The sequence below is a fragment of the Eublepharis macularius genome, chromosome 13, assembly GCF_028583425.1.
Source record: "Eublepharis macularius isolate TG4126 chromosome 13, MPM_Emac_v1.0, whole genome shotgun sequence".
Classification (NCBI taxonomy): Eukaryota; Metazoa; Chordata; class Lepidosauria; order Squamata; family Eublepharidae; genus Eublepharis; species Eublepharis macularius.
Window position 1 is genome coordinate 40,925,243 of NC_072802.1, and position 19,725 is coordinate 40,944,967.

Genomic DNA, 19,725 nt, shown 5'->3' on the forward strand with positions numbered 1-19,725 from the left:
GGAGGAAAATACTCATGTACTTATTCGCAGCGCACTTAAATAACTTTTGGGATTCTCTGCCACATGCACTTTTTCTGATGGAACTCACAGCTACGGAGTGTAATTAGGTGGTTTTAACAGTGTATGAGGTCAGCCCATCCACTATAAGCCCATGGAGGCTTAATTCCAGTTGCTGTAGGTAAGCGACGGAGGAAGCCTCAGCCTTGTTTTCACTTCTTCTGAAACAGCTGGCCGGCCGCTGTGGTGGGAAACAAGCCCGCTCTTTGTTCGGCCCTGCCGTGCGCCGCTTTTCCTCCTCGAAGCCCCCCGTCCTTTCTTCGTTGCCTCCTCAGTTCCCGCCTCCTTATCTCCACTCGCCCCACCCCATTCCTCCATCCGGGCTTCTCTACATCGGGCGGCAGCGCACTGACGTCAGCTATATAAAGGCCCTCGGCCCCTTTGTTCCTTCTCAGTGCGTCGTTTGCTGTTCTCGTGGCTGTTGTGTGGTGAGCGCGGACGGCAGCGTTTGAAGCGGGCGGCTGCCGGACAGGTAAAGCAGCAGGTTTTCTTCATCTCCAGCTTGATCTTTGCAAATCTGTGGGGTGGGTTCGTCTTTCCTCTCCCTGGTTGCCGTCCCGTTATCCACACCCCCTTTCTCCCTCATGGATGCTTAAGCGCCATTTTAATCCGTAGAGGGGGACTGACTGAACGAGCGAACGAGGGGCCGGCTGAGGACTGACCTAGAATGGGCGCTTCGAATTGAATGGGGGTGGGGTAGGGAATACTAGAGCCGCCATTTTGTGGCCCTTCTCAAGCGCTCCTTTTTTTTACCAACCCCTCCCCCGTCCTACTCTAAAACGGTTGGCGTGCGTGCTGGGAGAAGGCGTGTGCGCATGCGCCGTGCGTTTTGCTTCTCCCTCCCATTGGCTTTCGGCGCCACTTTTTGTATCTTTAGCCCACCTCTCAGTTACGCATGCGCCATCTGATTCTTTCTTGGCGAGTTTTTGCTCGGATTAGATTTCGTAGCGTGTGATTCGTTATAACAAAGCTGCTTGATGCTTTCCTGTCTACATCTTTTGTTGCACATCCATTCATTCATCACACTTACTATCCCCCCCCCCTTCCTGAGCAGCTCGGGCCGGTATATTTATTTAGAAAAACTTCATGTACTATCTCTCCAAGTACTTGTACGTAGATGGGTTATTCTCAAATTTTCTCAATCGCAGCCGCCCTGTGAGTTAAGAGAGACGAGGGGGGAGGGGCTGATCCAGGGTTGTCCAGAAGGCCTCATAAATTGTGTATGGTCTCCCCGGTTCAACACTGTACTACTCTTCACACCCCTTTATGTTTTTCGCTGATCGAAGGAGGCAGTTGTAGAATGATGAAGCTTTTGGTATCATTTTAACGTGCAAAATATTTTGTTGTAACTGTAATGGGTAGAGTGGTGAAGTAGGATCTGGGTAACCTGGGTTCAGTTCCCATCTCTGCCATGGAAGCTTGCTGGGTGACCTTGGGCCGCTCACACATTCTCAGCCTAATCTACCTCACAGGCTTGCTGTGAAGGGGGGAAATGAAGGAGGGAAGAATTTGGGACCCCATTGAGGAGAAAGGGCAAGTGTAAATGAAATAAAAACGTGGAAGTTAAAGTCTTTCCTTAACTTTATGAGACTTGTTTCTTTTTTCTTGTTTTAAATCCCAGATAGTGTAAAAATGGTGGAAGCAGATCGTCCTGGAAAGCTGTTCATTGGGGGGCTGAATACAGAGACGAATGAGAAGGTTCTTGAATCTGTTTTTGGCAAATATGGTCGTATTGTGGAAGGTAAGCACAACGCATCTTGAGGGATGATCTGTTTACTTTTGCTATGATGAATTGAACAGCCCTGATCAACTGAAATGATAGAGCTTGTTTGTCCTCTAAGAAGTTCTGAGCAAGGTTCTGTAAAAGCTAGGTATTGTACTGTGTCATGAACTAGTGAAATAATATTTTATTCTGTCTTTAGTTCTTCTCATGAAAGATCGTGAAACCGATAAGTCCAGAGGATTTGCTTTTGTCACCTTTGAGAGCCCTGCAGATGCCAAGGATGCTGCCAGAGATATGAATGGAAAGGTAAGAACTGTTTTGTCAGCTGTACTTGCCCAGCTGAAAACCGTTGGATTGCTGTGACACATGAAGGCTTTCCTCCTTCTAATACAGGAAGCTAGATGGCAGGCTGTGATGGTCTTGGATATCTGGGTGATCTCTAGAAAATTTTCTTTTTGCCTTATCCCATTAAAACTGGGGGGGGGGCATGTTTTGGAAGAACAGTTGTGATTTACCCCAAACAATGTAGTGATGTCTTCAAAGATTTATATATTTGTTATGGCATATGCTTTTGTGAGCCAGCGCCCCCTCCTTCAGATGCATTATTTTACGTATAATTAAAAGGTAATAATGCTGCTTCCCATAGTTACAAACAAGGGGCTGGTAAGAAAGTTATTGTAAAGGAAGGAGCAGGAAGGCCTAGCAGTTCTGTAAATCGTAAGAGTTGCATTCTGGCTGAGTTCACTTGGTAAGAAATTCTGTGAAGTGTCTGTAGAGCTTGTCCCCAGGTGTTTAATACCACCATTAAAAAGCCTATGTGCCTCTGAAAATGTGTTTTGGCCACTTGGAAATGCAAGAAAGCAAAAAAAAAATGCTGCCTGAAATAAGTTTTTAACCAAAACTAAGAATGCAAATTCAATTGTCAGTACAGTAACTTTTGTTTGTAATATAAAATCTAATAACATAACAATAGGTGAGTTTCTGGAAATTAAGCATGCATAGTCTCTATAGATGTGGTAATACAATATGAAGCACAGGTTGAACACTTGGTGTGGAGTCCACAAATTGTCAGGGTGCCTTAGAGTCTTAAATAACTTCATAGCTTCTAAAACTTTAATCTGTAAAATGGTAATAAAATCCCTAGTTGGACTTCCCTGATTAAGACAAAAACTGACCAGATTCTTAGCACTGGTTTTTACTTGCATTGCTACAGAAACCATGCTCAAGAACCTTGAAAGACACGAATTTGGGGAAATCGGTAAGGTTTGTTACAAATGCAGCCTGAAACAATAACTTGCAGGTGGAAGCTGTCCTGCATGGTTTAGCTGCCAGTCTTCAACCATTAACCTGGGCCAAAAATTTAGGAGCTAGGGTTATTTTTCAGCCTTGAGAGTTTCCTGTTTAAATTATCACACTTCCTAATTACAGGTGAGGGTCTTGCCAGGTTTTCTTCTGAGGAAAAAGGGGAGAAATGGTCCCCCATGACCACCCAAAAAGGTTGTGCTGAGGATCATGGGACCTGAATGAATAAGAGCCATGGGAGATAGTGACGGGAGTTGGGTAGGGTTGCGTGGTTTGATCCACCCCACTACTACCACGAAACCAATTTTTTTAACAGTTTCAACACCAATTTTTGAAGGATTGCAGGTCCTAGTAATTAGTAATGTGCCTAAGGGATTGTCAACAATTTAAGTAAAGTCATTCTCAAGGTACATATTTTTTCAGAGATCCAGTTAGTTGTGTTAGTCTGTAGTAGCAAAATAGTAGAGTACAGTAACACCTTTAAGACTAACCAAATTTATTGTAGCATAAGCTTTCGATAACCACAGCTCTCCTCGTCAGATGCACATCTCTGGCTTCCATTAGTGAAATAGGAATGCTAAGTTATACCATTTCATGTCAACTTTTTATTAACAATGAGGATGGGATGCTTTCCACCTGTTACCTGTGTTCCCCTTTCCACCACCAAGTTACCTGTGTTCCCCTCCAGTTATGACAGAGGAAGGGAGGGGACAAGAGCATCAGCAGCCAGTTAAGAAATAAGGACTTTGTTTAAACTTGCATTTTGGCTCCCCCGACCTCCCTGGCCATGTAATTGGAGGAGTGATACTGCTGCAACCTTTGGAATGCTCTGCTCTATCCTCATTGTTATGATGGAACTTCCCTAAGCTGCAGAGTTCCCTCTCTGATCATGATTAGGAAAGGGGGTGAACAAAATTTATACAAAGCGGTAGCTAAAGCTATAAAGAGACAAAGGTGTTTTCTTTGGCAAAAATACTAGGCAACCTGGTGCAGAGGATTTGTCAGGCCCTGTCATTGTGGTCCCCAGCTACTTGTACCACAAGAGTCTTCTCCATTTTAATCTTCCATAATATAAAAAGTAACTTCCACAAAAGAGAAGCAATAGTTGAGTACAACAAAGTGCCCATATGGTAAATGACACTCAGAACTGTTCCTAACAGCAAGATTTTCTTGCCACTGATATAGTTGAGTACTCCGTTTAGTCTTTAGATGGAAAATCCATTAAAGTGGAACAGGCTACCAAACCAGTATTTGAAAGTGGTAGACGTGGGCCCCCACACCCTTCGAGGAGCAGAGGCCCTCCCAGAGGTCTTAGAGGCGGAAGAGGTGGCAGCGGAACACGGGGTCCTCCTTCAAGAGGGAGCCATTTGGGTGAGTGTTTCAATTTCTACCTCTTAACTAGACAATGTGTAGAGGTTGCTGTTTGGTAGCATGCTAGAAAAATCGTTATGTAGACGAGCAGTGCTGTGTTTAGGGATTCAAATTGGGGTCACTCAAATGAACCTTTTTAATGAAAGAAATTCAGAATGCCTTGGTAAAGAGATACATGTTTCTCTTGTTCCAACATAAAGGGTTGAAAATTGTTCCTAAATGCATGCTGTATCATCCTGGTAGTTCCCTTTTATCTTCTTGAAAGGAACCTTATGGTTATGGCAGTAGAACTAGGGATTAGCTTCATGTTGGCTAGGCAAAAACTTTTGGACAGTGTCCTGATTAATTGTAAAACACTGAATGTTTCTTCATGAAATTTAGCCTTTGTGTATGACCTTAATTCCTTTAGTGCTAAATAAGCAAGAGCTGCTTCTATCATAGCTTTATATCAGTCCGAATAAACTACCTGTGCTGATATTGGGGGGGGGTCTTTAACCTAAAAGGTATTACCTATAAGTTGCTGACAGACAATATAGGCTACCTTTTGGTGTCCATTATCTGCTTATCATAGTCCTAGAGTAGGAAGGGGTCTTACAGACCATCTAGTTCAGCTCCTGCTCAATGTGGGAAATCCCAAGCTACATCATCCTGAAAAATGGCTGTCTAGCCTTTTCTTGAAGACTTCCAGCATTAAGATCCATCCCATTGCAGTTGATTCCATTATTAACCTGCTCTTATGGTTAGGAAATTTCTCCTAATATTCAACAGCAGCTGTCATTATGCCCACTTCAGTATGACAGCCCATGCATTGGAAGAACATGGTCCTGCCTCTTCTTAATAATCTCGTTTTGAGTCTGAATGCAGGGTGTTCAACCAGTCTTCTTTGTGTGCCCCTTTTAACAAATCTACTGTTGCTGCCAGTTGGGTCAATCTTAGGTTTTAGAACAGATTGCCTAGTTTTAGTAGATTGACTTACATTAGTTGTAAAATGCATCACGCTTGGCTTTGTGAAGTTCATTCTCTTCTGTGTTTGGATAATCTGTTGTACAGGACAGTGCTATCAAGCCAGTCAGCCAAATGGCTATCTGTAAATAGTAATGGAAATATTGTCAGGAAGCTGAATCTTTTGCCTTCAATTTTTGTTTTACTTAAATTGTCTCATTTTGTTATGGCCCATGTTTGCTTGCTTTAGCTAGCCTTGAACCAATGAAATGGAAACAGTGGCTGACATCAAAAGTCATTGGTTGTAGGGAAATTTTGCACACATTCCAAGCTCTGAATGACCCCTTTCTCAGTCCCGGCAATAATGTCTCCTACTTCTAGTGAGAAAAATCCATATGAGGAATTGTTTTCTCTCTGGTGGATTTGGGAAACCTGCTTGTGTCATTCTGACTGAAACTAAGCATGCTGTCTAATTAACTTACACTGTCATTGTTCTAGGTTCTTCTAGGGGCCCTCTTCCAATGAAGAGAGGTCCGCCTCCACGCAGTGGGGGCCCACCACCTAAAAGACCTACTCCTTCAGGACCTGTACGTAGCAGCAGTGGAATGGGAGGCAGAGGTAAGGTTTTCCAAATGTGCAACTGAAGGGAATGTAATTGGGGTAGAAAAATCTCTCTTTATGCTCTGGATTAACTAGTAAAACCAGGAAATAATCTCCATTGGAATGATCCTTAGAGGTTCACAACTTGCTGCTAGACTTTGGTAGTCATTGCTAAATCTGTCCACACACTTCATTTGGTGTGTGGACTGATCCCTGCAGTAAGTAGACCTCAGTAAGTATACAAGCTGAAATTACTGGGAGTCCCCAGACTTTTTAAAAAAAACTTTGGGTTGGATTAGATGCATCAAATGTGCTTGCGAAATCAGGTTTGTCCTGATGGATTCTTGTTATCCCCTGAAACAGTCAATAAACCATGATAACCTACTGTGCTGTTTGGAACAGTCTTAACACCTTGGAGTGAACATGTCTTCAGGCCACTCCTTCTATACCACAATAATGAACCCAATGCTACACTTTTAGAAGTGTTGCTAATGTTGTGGAGTATGGGCTTACAAACCATGTCTCAGTGTGTATGTTCTGTGGCCTGTTCAGAGGAATTGAAATCAGATGAATTTATCCTCTAAAGTGATGTAGTTACCTCCTTTCTTTCTGGCAGCATGACTATATTAAGCTTGTATCCTTCCCTCCCCCCTCCCCATGTTGGTTCATCATTTATCTACTCTTTGTTTGACATGGCAGCAACAGTTTTGTCTTCATTTGTGTAAGATTCACTTTATGCTTTATTTTGTGTTTGGTTTCTTTAGCACCCCTATCACGTGGTAGAGACAGCTATGGCCCACCTCGTAGAGACCCACTGCCATCACGAAGAGATGTCTACTTGTCTCCAAGAGATGATGGTTACAGCACTAAAGACAGGTAAAATTACCCCATTAAGATTAGTCTTTCTAAGTTATTATGAAACCAGTAGTCTTCTAGAACTCGCTGTTGTTGCTTTCTTTGGTAGCAAGAATAATTTCACTTTCAATTCCATAGTTATTCAAGTCGAGATTATCCAAGTTCCAGAGACACGAGGGATTATGCTCCACCTCCACGAGATTACACCTACCGTGATTATGGTCATTCCAGTTCTCGTGATGAGTACCCTTCAAGAGGTTACAGGTATCTTGCGTTCAAGTGTATGTGCATGTGACCCTGTGACATAATGTAGAACAGTCTAAGTTTCTTGTAGAGTTGGTAGTCAGCCGTTGCAAAACAATGGGAACAACGTAGTTAAAGAAACCCTCTATACCTCACAGTTAATCTTGAATGAGACACCAATAATTTGCTAAGAGCAGCTGTGACAGGCTAACCAGAGAATGTTCTGAGGGGTCCTGATCTTCTATGCAGAAGTCAATCTCTGTAAATATGCCTGAATAGGATGGTTCCTGGGAACCCTTTGAAAGTTTCTTAAGAGAATGGAATAAGAGCAAAATATTAGAAGTAAGCTGCCATACAGATTTGTGAACAATTCCAGGAACAACTTGTACTAAACCTCAGTAGTTATTCCTCTTACAGTGACCGTGATGGCTACGGAGGGCGTGACCGGGACTACTCTGATCACCCAAGTGGAGGCTCTTACAGAGATTCTTACGAGAGTTATGGTAAGCGCTTATTTTTAGGTTCTTAAAGAGTTTTAACAGGATTTGTTCTCTGCTCGCTAAATTGCTTCTACTTGAGGGGGGATTTGAATGCTGGGCTTGTCCACCACAGTGGAAAAAATACAGTTATTTTATTTAACATCATGATTGAATTGCAGTTCCCATAATCTAACGAAGCAAAAGTTCAACATTCATGAATTGCATCTATCACTGGAAAAAAAATGGCTGAGTTTCTTCTATAAAATTGCAAGCTGTTCTGGAATAACCCCAAAAAAGAGCTGCCTTGAGAAAAACCAGCGTCTTCAAACAGCCTTTTATTTCATTCACTGCCCGATACTCCCCTGCCAAATGTCCCAACATGTGAAATTTATATAATCTCAGTTAATACCAAAGAGTAACAGAAGCCTTTGATTCAATTTTTAAACTCAGATGTAAAATTGTGGTGATATGATTTATAGTGTTGCCCTATTACCTGACCATTGAACCTGCAGGTAACTCACGTAGTGCTCCACCTGCACGAGGGCCCCCTCCATCTTATGGTGGAAGCAGTCGCTATGACGATTACGGCAGCACCCGAGATGGGTATGGTGGAAGTCGAGAAAGTTATTCAAGCAGCAGAAGTGATGTCTACTCAAGTGGCCGTGATCGTGTTGGAAGACAAGACAGAGGCCTGCCCCCTTCTATGGAAAGGGGCTATCCTCCACCACGGGATTCATACAGCAGCTCAAGCCGCGGAGCACCCAGAGGTGGCGGCCGTGGAGGGAGTCGCTCTGATAGAGGCGGAGGCCGAAGCAGATATTAAAACCGTTAAAACTATTGGACCAAATCAGTTTTTTCCTCAAAACAAGTGGAATGTGGAAGTTCTATCTTCACTCCCAGAGGACTACTGAAACATTGTTTTTAACTTTTTTTATTGTTGCCTGTTAAGTTCCCCTCCATGACTTATGTTTTTTGTGAGGAAAAAGTAAACACTTGTTAATTCATTTCAAAATTGTTAATATTTCTCTCAAAAAGCAGATGTTAATGTATGACATTTGAGCCTGTATACTAGTGTTGTAACTTTCACAGTAAACGTTAACCCTAAAATGCCTCACTTCTCACCTCATCAATGAGACCAGCAAACCTAAGGCTCCCCATACAACGTGCAGCCATCTAATGTGGCCATGGATCATTTCTACATATGCAAATGTGCCGCTTTCCTAGGCACCATTTTAGTTGTTGGAGGGTGGTGGGGATGTGTGCCAAACTAAAATGTTAAGTGCCAAAATGCACACAAAGCTCCCAAATATGAAATTTCTTCAGCCTTGTGTAAAATTGAAGATACCATTCAGTCATTAAATCAAAACAACAAATGGATAATGCTGAATGTGCATTGTGCCATCCTACGTGTTTCATTTGGGAATTTGCAAGAATCTCATCCCCCCAAATAAAATAATAATCTGTAGTAAGCAAGCTGCAGAGTTCTGTAAATAAAAGGTTTGAGCGGTTCCATCAAAGAAGCTGCAAAACAATACTTGCTCTTACTGTTTCAAATTTTTGCAACCCTGTAGTGTCTCATTTTTAAAGGAACATCTTTGACTCCAAAGGCAAAATGGAGAAAATAAGATAAGCAAAGAAGTCTTTCTCTCCAACTTCTGAAAGGCTTATGGCTTCATATAAACAGTGAAACTTACAGCATTCCACAACAGATTTAAAGCATCAAATGCCTGTGAAACAGCAAAGATGGTAAGCAAAGCAAACTAGTTTTTCAGTCTAAGTCAAACTTGAAAACAAAACTATCATCCTCCTAGTACGGTAGGATATGCTGTACATCATGGCAATGGAAGTTCTATCTAGATATAAAGAATACAGCACCCAGTGGAAAAACTGTGCTGGATAACCTTAGGCGAAGCCTTCTAAATTCAACATAACCTTATCTTGGATGAAAGTGTGTATGGCACAAAGCTTTTGAGAATGACATTTTTTAAAAGCAGCTCATGGTAGACAATCGTATTCCTGTAAAGGGTTGGGAGGGGTTTCTTTTTGCTCATAGTGTTTCAATGAAGATACTTAACCAGGCTCCTCTGTATATTAAGACATTAAAACCCTAACAAATACAAATTGGCTTAAATTGCCAAAATCTAGATCATCTTGGGAAATTTCAAGCAAACAATAATAACGAACCTGATGTTTTAGTTGGATGCCTGATCACTTTTTGTACTGTAGTCTTGTGTGGGGAGTGTTGATGCAAAATGGCAGGACCTGTGGCACATTGTCATGACCCAGGTGCAGCCGGGAAGTTCAAAGATGCTCTTGATAAGACTTGAAGACCTCCAACTAAAGTTCCACTGTAGTCCTCAAAAATATATTTGCCAGTCAACTTATGGATTGACCATGAAAATCACCATTGGAAAGGAAATAAGAATCCATAAGCCATGCAACTTATCACTAAGCCATCAATTCATTTCCAAGCCAGTGAACCTTCCACATCTCAAACTAAAGCATTAGAGCTTGAAACAGATTAATCGGCAAACCCAGGCATAATGGTTTGTGCAAGGGGTGGGGTATGGGCTTGGGCAGTTTGTGTTAGCTCTGTTTTTCATATCTCTGTTAACTGTTGCAGGCTGACCATCATTTCCTAAGAAGATGTGACCTGAAATACAATATGTAAATCGATGATGGACTACCAGGACATTGGCTGTAACAGTATAGCAGGTGAATCTTAGAGTGGAGCTATATCTTTAAGAGCAGTGCAAGGCCTTCAGCTTGAACTTGAGTACCAGCATCAACTTCAAAGTAGAACTGAAATTGAAACCAGATTCTGCAAATGTGGAGGTGAAAACTTGATGACTAGACAAAAATAGTTATCGTCGTTCTTTATCGAGTTTTGTTTAGTTCTTAAAAATGTAACTGGCATTCCAATAGGAAAAATGCTGTTAAACTAGTTACCAGCTTCTTGTACTGAAGACTTCTCTGCGTCTTCTAAGTGATCCCAGTACATTGAAAATAACTCATTTTAAACTATGCTAATGGCAGTAAAGTACTACTACTAGCTGGTAGGTTTAAACTTAGCTGAACAACATAGAGCTACTATATGTTACAGAAGCTTGTGCACAGGTGCCATTGGTATAAACTCAAGCTGCATATAAAATATAAGCCTTGAGTGTAGAAATAGTGAATTGCTGTAGTCCCTACAGGTTTTCAAGAATTTTTGTGCAGATCTAGCCATTTCAGATGTGTATTGGTTCTGTTTTTAGAATGTTGTTAAGACTCCCTAATCACTTTGGTTTTTAGAAACTTCTTTTGAGACTGGTTTGTGTAGCAGTGCTATGTGTAATACCCGTATTAACAATAGTACCCAGAAGGTTCTGTTGGATGTTGTTACAAAGGATGTGTTTTAAGTCCAAGGTGAGATGGAAAGTGCTGTTTAGCATTCGGGAAACCACTGGACAGAATAGCTTCCTCAGAGGCTATAAACAGCTAAGATGGAACAACTACTACACTCTAAAGCTGTTTAGTTGTGTTGGGCACTGTTACTTTGCACCATCACATATCCTCCAAGGATAGTATATCTGTTTCTGAGTAAATTTATTTTTCCTAAAGTATCAAGGGGCAGAAGCCATCGAGCCTATTTAAATGTTTCAAGTCAACATTCTTCTGCAGGCTGCTCTTCTCCCCCCCCCCCCCCCCGCTTTTTTTTTGAGGTTGATTCACAATCATTTACTGAGGACTCAGTGATCCAGGTCAAACTTTTATAATTACCCGCCTTGTCTTCCCTCTCTTTGAAGTAGTGCTGATATTACTTTCTTTTTTGCTTTTAGGTTAATTGTGGATGATGAAGATGGATGCACGTAGATCATGCAGCTGTTGGGCAGACTTAAAATATAATTGCAGTGTTTAGGGAAGACTTTTCAGGGTGAAGTCCATTTAAATGCCATTTGTCAATCATGATCATAGGACCAGAAGAGTCAAAAGGAAGCAGTTCTTAACATTGGAATATTTGGGTCCAAATTATGTGTTCCGTTTAACAAAAGGGGTCACCAGCTTCTTTAATGAGCTACTTCTGAGTAATAATAGAACTACTTACTTTTCCTCAGTAATATTACCCAGTTGGTGACTAGGAAGAACACTAGAAATGAAGCTGTCAGAATAGCATCACAGAGAAAATCCTATGTAGCTCACAGTCTGATGGGAGACCTCTGCTGTAATGGGTACTACTATTATAATCCTGCAAATAGTGCATCAAAAATGTAGGCACTAGCTGTCTGGTTAGTGGCACTACAGAGTCCAGAGTTGCCTCCTTTGAATTAGGAGTGCTTAACGTTTCTGAGACAGTTGCTCTTACCTGAGTACTTAATTAAATGGCAGTAGTAAAATATCTACTCTAAAAGCCTATATGCAGTGCAGGTCATGCTGTTGAGCTAGAGAGCAAACCCTGTGTAAGGGGTTGGCACAAATTACACCACTGATAATGGAATAGGGCAGGAGTTGCAAAAGGCCTGATTTTTAGTAGTTTCATTAGCTTTTTTAGTGCAGTTGAATAAGATGCTATGTTTCTGCATATTTGCCAGCATTGAAAATTACACACATTTAAGAAACTGAATTTTAAATACTGTTAAACATTAACTTAAACATGATCATTAAAATAACACATGAACTAAGGAGACCTTATATTCCCTGTCAGTTTATATGTGGTTCTTTGGCAGGGTCTGTCTTGGCCTGGTTGCTGTAACCTTGGCAAGTGAACTAGCACCACTAATGAAGGAAGTTTCTACCTTAAAAATGGTTGGAGGCCCAAATCGCCCCCCCCCCCCCCGAGATATTCAAGGGTGTGCATTACATTTATAAAAGCTTCTTTCAAGTGAAGAATACTAGTTTTATAAGGCACAACGCAGCCTGTGCCAAACTCTAGTTCATGGAGATAGTTTGCTTACCCATCATCAAGCAAGACAGCTAAAATAACATATTTTTTTACTGGGCGTCATTGCTAGCGGTACTGCTGTTCTGCTGTCTTCCTATCCTACCCCTGACTTGCATGCATGTAAATGGCTGACACTCGATGGATTATTAGTTTAAAAGTTCTCACTGCGGACAGGGAAGGAAGGTTAACTGATGGGAAGGCATGAGTATTACAGTGGCAATATTACATCTTCCTTGGAATGCTTGCGGACCAATTCTTAATATATTTCAAAGTGAGTCTTGGTTTAGAGTAAATTCCATTGACAAATTGCGACATTTTAAGGATGCTTGAGTTGTAATTTGGTGATCCAGCCTAATCTTGATATTCTTTATGTCAGTATCAGTACATTTGAAGATGGCTCTTCTTAGTCACTTGACTTTGGGCTGTCTTCCAAAATAGTCAAACTGCCTCCATTCCCCCCCCCCAAAGAACATCAGTGATCGAGGCCATATTTAAAACTTCCATCAAGTAGTTGCTAGTTTATTGTATCTGAGCAAATTCTATTTTAAAAATAGGAAGCATTTTGCCTGCCTTCATAAAACTTTGTGGGCACAGCTCTCTAAGGAAGGCCAAACAATGGTCCCTATCCTTCTTGCATTAGGCAGGTGAGAGAGCATTTGTTTTTCTGCATTGGAACCTAACAAGAATAAAGTCCTTGTGCCTGAGAAGGAAAGTTTTCAGTATGTAGGATGCTATCCAGCAAGCAACAGAACCCCCTTTGGTAGTAATTTTTCCATCCTGTAATCTATTTGTTAACCAAATTGTTTGGATTTAAAGCTGTCTGCCAGTAGATGGAGGCAATGGCCAAGGCTAAATTTGCATGAAGGATAGAGCTGCTATGAAGCTGATAATTGTTTCAGTTTATTACGAAGGCATGTGGTGGGGCCTTGCTTTAACTGGTGACCACTGGAGGAGGAGCATTGAGAGGCAAAAGGAAAGTGGAGCTGCATCAGTGCTAATAACCAGCAGTGTTGATTGCTGATGCAGGTTACAAGTAATGGTCAAAAGAAAATCCCCTTTTGTTCAGGCCACCAGGAGAGAGGACACGTTTTCAAGTTTTTAGAGCATCAGGAGGGATTCTTAGTAGATGAGGCCTTATGATAACCTATGATATTTTTTTTCCTCCCTGTGCTGTCCCCTCCCCCATATGAGCATATTTTTATATATTCAGTCTGATGAGTTCTGGAAAACTCACCAGCGTGCAGTTTTGATATTTCAGTTCAAATAAAGATGTTGCATTACTTTGCTGTTGTTTTTTGCGTTAAAAGGTGGAATGGGGTGATTCTCTTCTAGGAAATGGGTTGAATGAATGTCAGTTGTGTACTGAAAAGTATCAAAGGCCAAAGAAGTGGTAGCAGCAGCATTACCTCATCTTGAGATTGTCCTATGTTCAGTGCTGTGCTGTGCATGTCTGCCTGAAAGCAAGGACTGCTGTTAGTCTACTCATAGGTAAGCATACATAGGATTGCAGACTTTATTCTACTAAAGCTTTCTCATAGTAAAGAGGTTGCATTGACTTGGATAATTTTTTTCATATTTTATGTGTGTGACCTCAGAAATGCCCCCCCCCCTTTTCTAGTGATGCAGAACCTCTTGCACATGTTTAGGGGGAGGGAAGTCATAAACTTAATTTGTTTGCTTCATGCTGGAAGACGAGGATTACAAAACATTTTAAAGTTTGATCAGACAGCAAGCACTTGAGATGAACAATTCTGTAGGAGTAGGATAGTTGAATTGGAACAATGCAGACAAAACTGCTTATATCGATAGATCAATCTGAGGGCTGAATTTTTAAGAAAAGAGAAACACGTGAGAGTCTCTTGTATGAGGAATCCTAAAGGGGAGCAGCTCCACCAGCTTCCAAACTAGAGACCCCTGCCTGGGCTGACCCAGATTTAGAGGAGGAGGCTGGTACTGGTGGGCCACACCAACCTCTGTTGACCCTCCCCTGGATCAACTGGTTTTACAATTGTTTTTTAAAAACATGGATTTCTTATAATACTGACCTAATACTGTACTAATAGATGCAAGAAGTTCCCTGATTTCCCAGCTTTCATTTTTTTAAGAGAGGCTAGAAACTTGTTTTTAATGAATGCTGGGAATTCAGAGAAATGGCTGCAGACTTTTTTTTACATTAGATCAATATGAAATCAATCAAAATCTGCTTCCAGAAAAAGATCGGGATAAAAATGGTATTGAGCTGCAAAAAAAAAAAGGAGAAGCAAAGGAGCTTGGGATAAATTGAAGCAGTATGGGGTCAGAACTGACCAAAAAAAACCCCACGTGGCAAAAGCCTCAAGGTAAAAGTCTACAGTAAAAGGAAGATAATGCCATGTGCACACCAGGTCATTCAAGTTAGCTTTATGTTGCAAGCCACCTTACAAACAAATTTACATTGGATAACATAATTGATGCTTCATTGACAACTGAGAAGGAGCTCTACTGTCACCGAGCTTACAATGTAATAGTTTGAGGTGGGGCAAGAATAAGGCTGGGAGATGAAATCATGGGTGAGCTGCGTAGCCGTGGAAAGACTTCATTTCCTGCCTTCTAGGGACAATGATGTTCATAAAGGGAGCTCTGACTCTCAGGTGCTTACTTGAAAATCTTGTTAGTCTCTTAAGGTGCCACTGGACTCAAAACTTGCTGTTCTGCAGACCAACACAGCTACCACCTAGAGTCGACCAGGCATATTTCAGTACTTGTGCAAGTTTTTAGCTTGCATGTTTGCATTGTACAGAAAAATTTCAAACATGCAGAATAAAACTCACTTTTTAATACCACCCTTCTTGCAAGCCTAATGTGTACATTTCTCAGTCTGTTTTTCTAAGTCTCTGCTTGACAAACCAATCCATGCTACATGAGTTACCTGTCCAAAGCTGCAAATGGGTGTCATGAAAACGGTTTTAACTTGAAAAGCAAGTGTATAATAAGTGGAACTGGTTGGGCTTTTTGTGAGTAGCTGCCTTTATTGACTCACCTAGAATAGTATGGCTGTAGTCGTAGAAGAGAATAGTTTTATGCTGCTTCAGACATTGCCTGGCTCCTTGTCAGTACTTTGTAAAAATGTATTTAATTTATATCTTGCCTTTCTTCCCGATGGGAACCCAAAGAAGCTTCTGTTCATTTTATCCTCACAACACTCCTGTGAGGTAGGTGAGGCTGAGAGTGTGACTGGTCCAAGGTCACCCAGCAAGCTTTAATGACAGAATGGGGATTTGAACCTGGGTCTCCCAGGTCATAGACTAATTTGGCCACTAGTGGTGTAGTTGAAAGGGACTTAACCTCTAGACTGAAGGTATAGGATCACGGTTTAGAAAACGCTCATGAGGGAGCAGGCTTGGCTAGAACCTTTTCCTTTTGATGTACTAGACTTGGTTGTTTTGGACAAAAATGGTACATGGGCAGCACTAACAACAGCACCTTTTATAAGCAATCTAAAGTGGTTTAGTCACTTCTACCACCACATGATTTTACCAATTCATTCTAGTGCCAGTGGAGACCGTGTCTCCTTTCTCTTTTATGAAAGGGTGTGGCTCAGTAAAGCACAATTTTTGTATTGGGAAACCCCAGCCTCAATCCCTGGCATCTCCCATTAAAAAGGATCTTAAGCCTGGAGCCATCCAAGACCTTGGAGAGCACTGCCAGCTGGAGTAAATAATACTGGTTTAAAGTGGTCTGACTCTGTAGAATCAGTAGAAGGTAGTTTCATATGTTGTGAGAGTTGCAGGGCAAGGGACAACAGGAACTCTTCAACATCTAGGACTTCCCCTCATTAATACTTCTGCACACATGCTCACAAAAAGACCAGAAATGACTGAACATGCACACAGACCAGTTCCTCCAGTCTGAGCAAAGTCAGTTTCTAGTACCTTGTTTTCCATTTTGAAGAATTCAGCTGGTTTGTGGCTTTAAGTGCAGGGCAATCAGTCAACGTTAGCTCTGCTCGGTCTCACCAACCCCTGAAGAAGCAGGAAGATGCAATCGCGGATGTGGCTTAGGCCTGGTTGCGTATAAGAGCTGGTGCCAGAGAACGGAAGATCTTCGACCATGAATCTAGAAGAGCAAATAGTGACTTGGCTGATTTCATTGGGGGCCCTAAATTCCCCCAAAATGCGGATTGGTGACCCTGAGCAGTTCCTCAAAACATCCTTGAAGGACGGAGTAGTCTTGTGTAAGCTGGCTCTACGGCTTCTTCCAGGCTCTGTAGAAAAGGTAAGGGATCTGCCTGCTCAAACTCCCAACTTTGCAAGCCCTGTAAAAATGTACTGGGGAGGGGCTGATCAATATCCTGTTATGTCACCAATGAATGGATTTGATCTTTTTTGAATAAGCTTTGATTTTATTTATAAACTGATTCCCCCTTATTTCACTATAACTCTCTAGAGACTGAGCAGGCAGGAAAGGTGGGTTCGGATTATGAGAATAGCAGCTTTCCATCTGGTTGATACAAGTTATGAGGACAGTTTACTAGTTCACACTGTTCTTTCAAAAAAGTTCAGGGTGAGCTAAACAATCCCTCTTCTCCCTTGTAATTCTCACAACAGCCCTGTGAGGTAGGTTAGGCTGAAGGTGAGCCAGGGTGTTACCAAGTGAGCTATATAACTCTGATGCTGTTATTCAACTATGGTGACACTAGTGAGGTGACAGGATTACTCCAGGTGACTTTGTGGCCACATAGCATCTCGTTCAAACTGGCCAGCCACTGTGCAAAGTCTATCGATGTGCTTAACCATGCCAGCAATTTGTAGCCTGCACAATTGTTGCATTGGAATGCTAAGGAAACATGCAGCTATTGCAGGGGTGGAGACAAAGTTTAAATTTGACACTGTACAAGACCCATGTGCCTTCCCATCGTCTTGTTTAAGCTTGACCTCTCTCTTCTAAGGAAAGAGAATCTTCTAAGGAAAGAGAATCAGCCTTGGGCCACTCTCAACCTAGCTTACTGCACAGGATTGTTGTGAGGGTACATTGGAGGCAGGGAGACCAATGTATTTCAAGGCATTAAATAGGTAGCCACATGCAGGCCCAAGGATTGCAGTGTCATAGGTGCAAGAGCACACTGTCCTGTCCAATCCCCTCCGCATAATGGCTCATCCCGTCAGTAAATGCAGCTGAATGTATTTGAGTTGCAGCTGCTCTGTGAGCACAATCAAGACCTATTGTGAGATTAAATGCTCTCAATTTTTTTTTCCAAATGAAATCACCGACACAATTTGGCGCAGAAGCTAGTGTGGGACAAGCTGTTGCAAAGTAAATGAATGCAATACCCAGTATGCGGAGAAGAAGGGGGCAGGATCGGGAAGTGATCTTTGGCTAACACCAAAGGGTTAAAATATGATCTGAGACCCGGGTTCAGAAGCTCAGGGGGCAGCCTTGGGCCACTCTCAACCTAGCTTACTGCACAGGATTGTTGTGAGGGTACATTGGAGGCAGGGAGACCAATGTATGTCTCCCTGAGCCCCTTGAAGAAACGGCTGGATAAAAATGCACTAAATAAATAAGGGCTGCAGATAAACAGGTGTCTATTTTTAGCGGCGGAAGGTAAATATGGAGGGAAAATTGAAACCCGCCTCCTCCTACGTTCTGATGCAGACATTCTGCAGGTATAGAGGGAGTGGAAAGTTGAAACATTCCTCATCGGTAGGTAGGAAGAGGTAACTAGATGTGCTCCATGTCCAGAAGAAGTTTATCAACAGCCCTGATTCCTGCGTCATGGCTGACACATGGGAGGTTAATAGGAAGTCTGCTTTCTATGCAGCGCCACTGTATATGGTGGAGCTTTCAGCAACTGTAAGAAAACGTGGTCTCCTGTAACAAGCAAACCGGAATGGTGTCCATGGGGCATTCAAGTCTGAGAACTATCGTGTGCTTGAATGGACCAAAGGTGCATAATGCAGCCCCATTGCTGAATCCAATCAGTAATTTTTGCAAAGCATGACTGATGAAATAAGAAAAAAAGAAAGAGGAAATAGTGTGATAAAAGGCTGTTGGTGAAATACTTCCCCTACCCTCTCCCAAAACAGGAACCATTTAACAGCAAAATCACTCAGGCTGGCTAAATGTACATCTCAAGGACTCCAAACCACTTCTTTCTTGCTTCAGTGTCACTGTATAAATGAAGTGAGGGGCAGAACCGTGCAGGGTATGTTCAGAACCCATGACAAAGCATTCTTGTTCCCTCTTCCAAAGAAGCAGTATCAAATTAATTCCAAATTCTACATCAAGGTAAGCCAAATTCTGGCCCAGGGGAAGAAACTTACTATGCATTTTCTGCAAATATGCATTTTATTTGGAATAATCTGCTGTGCAGTTTTCGAGATTAATAAAATATTGGATTCAAATTTTGACTTCTGCAAATCACCTCAGCCCTGCTCCCTAGCTGCTGGAAATCTGATGGAGGAACCCTTCGGTCACTAATCCCTGCATAACCTTTCAAGCATTCCTACACAGCTGTAAAGGTTTAGAAGCTTGCTGCCGATGCCATGTTCTATACTAAGACCAAAGCATCGCATGCTAGCATTAGATACAACTATTAAATGCACGTAAGCCCTTTCTTTCTCTGCATCTGTCACCCAAAATACAGCTAATTATATCTTCCCCTTTTCAACTCCTCCTTTTCCAAAATCATAGGGAGGCACTCATGTTCACATCCCTATAACAATATCCATAGCTTCCCTCCCCGTAGGACTATGCTTAGAATGCCCATACATGCATCCCTGTTACAGGCTGTGGTCTGGCTTCAGGCAGAGTGCTCTTCAAGGACCACGTCATCTTCTTGACATTCAAAACAAAAAATGAGCCACGTCGTTTTCTGGTTCAGTTGTTCTCTTGGCTCTGCCTCTTCTTCCTGGCTTGACAGCTTGCCTCTACCCACCACACACCCACCACGGTCCACCCTCTTCTGAAAATCTCTCCAGCGCCAAGCTGTCTCATTCAGTAGTACAAATACACAGTTTAATATCTACTCAGGCTTGCTGAGAACAGAACAGGCTATTCTGATGGGAGCTGTCAAGATGTTCATTGCTGGCTTTTGATTCTTTTAGTATTGTTCGGAGCCCAAGACAGAAGCTGATTGCATTGGCAACATCAAGGAATTCTTAAAAGGGTGTGCAGCGCTTAAAGTGGAGGTGAGTGTTAACATGTAGAACTGCCTTATATATCGTTTGATCTTTTAACTAGCTCAGAGCCAG

At 42.0% G+C, this 19,725-nt stretch overlaps 2 protein-coding genes and 1 non-coding gene across 4 annotated transcripts in view; all 3 read left to right on the top strand.

Moving 5' to 3' along the window:
* Window positions 1-441: 441 nt before the first annotated feature.
* Window positions 442-8,681, top strand: RBMX (RNA binding motif protein X-linked). Its single transcript, XM_054996117.1, has 9 exons — window positions 442-529; window positions 1,679-1,798; window positions 1,980-2,086; window positions 4,285-4,453; window positions 5,894-6,013; window positions 6,760-6,871; window positions 6,989-7,114; window positions 7,496-7,596; window positions 8,085-8,681. Exons 2-9 carry the CDS (start codon window positions 1,690-1,692, stop codon window positions 8,393-8,395), a joined length of 1,155 nt encoding a protein of 384 aa, XP_054852092.1. The 5' UTR covers window positions 442-529; window positions 1,679-1,689; the 3' UTR covers window positions 8,396-8,681.
* Window positions 1,839-1,911, top strand: LOC129341790 (small nucleolar RNA SNORD61). Its single transcript, XR_008598165.1, has one exon. It is a non-coding gene; the product is annotated as a small nucleolar RNA SNORD61 (small nucleolar RNA).
* A 7,901-nt stretch (window positions 8,682-16,582) lies between the features above and the next one.
* Window positions 16,583-19,725, top strand: part of ARHGEF6 (Rac/Cdc42 guanine nucleotide exchange factor 6) — a 52,248-nt gene continuing 49,105 nt past the window's right edge. For both annotated transcript variants that reach the window (XM_054996250.1, XM_054996252.1), the window contains exons 1-2: window positions 16,583-16,747; window positions 19,579-19,662. In XM_054996250.1, the coding sequence (XP_054852225.1) occupies window positions 16,583-16,747; window positions 19,579-19,662 (249 nt within the window). The remainder of the gene's footprint in view (window positions 16,748-19,578; window positions 19,663-19,725) is intronic.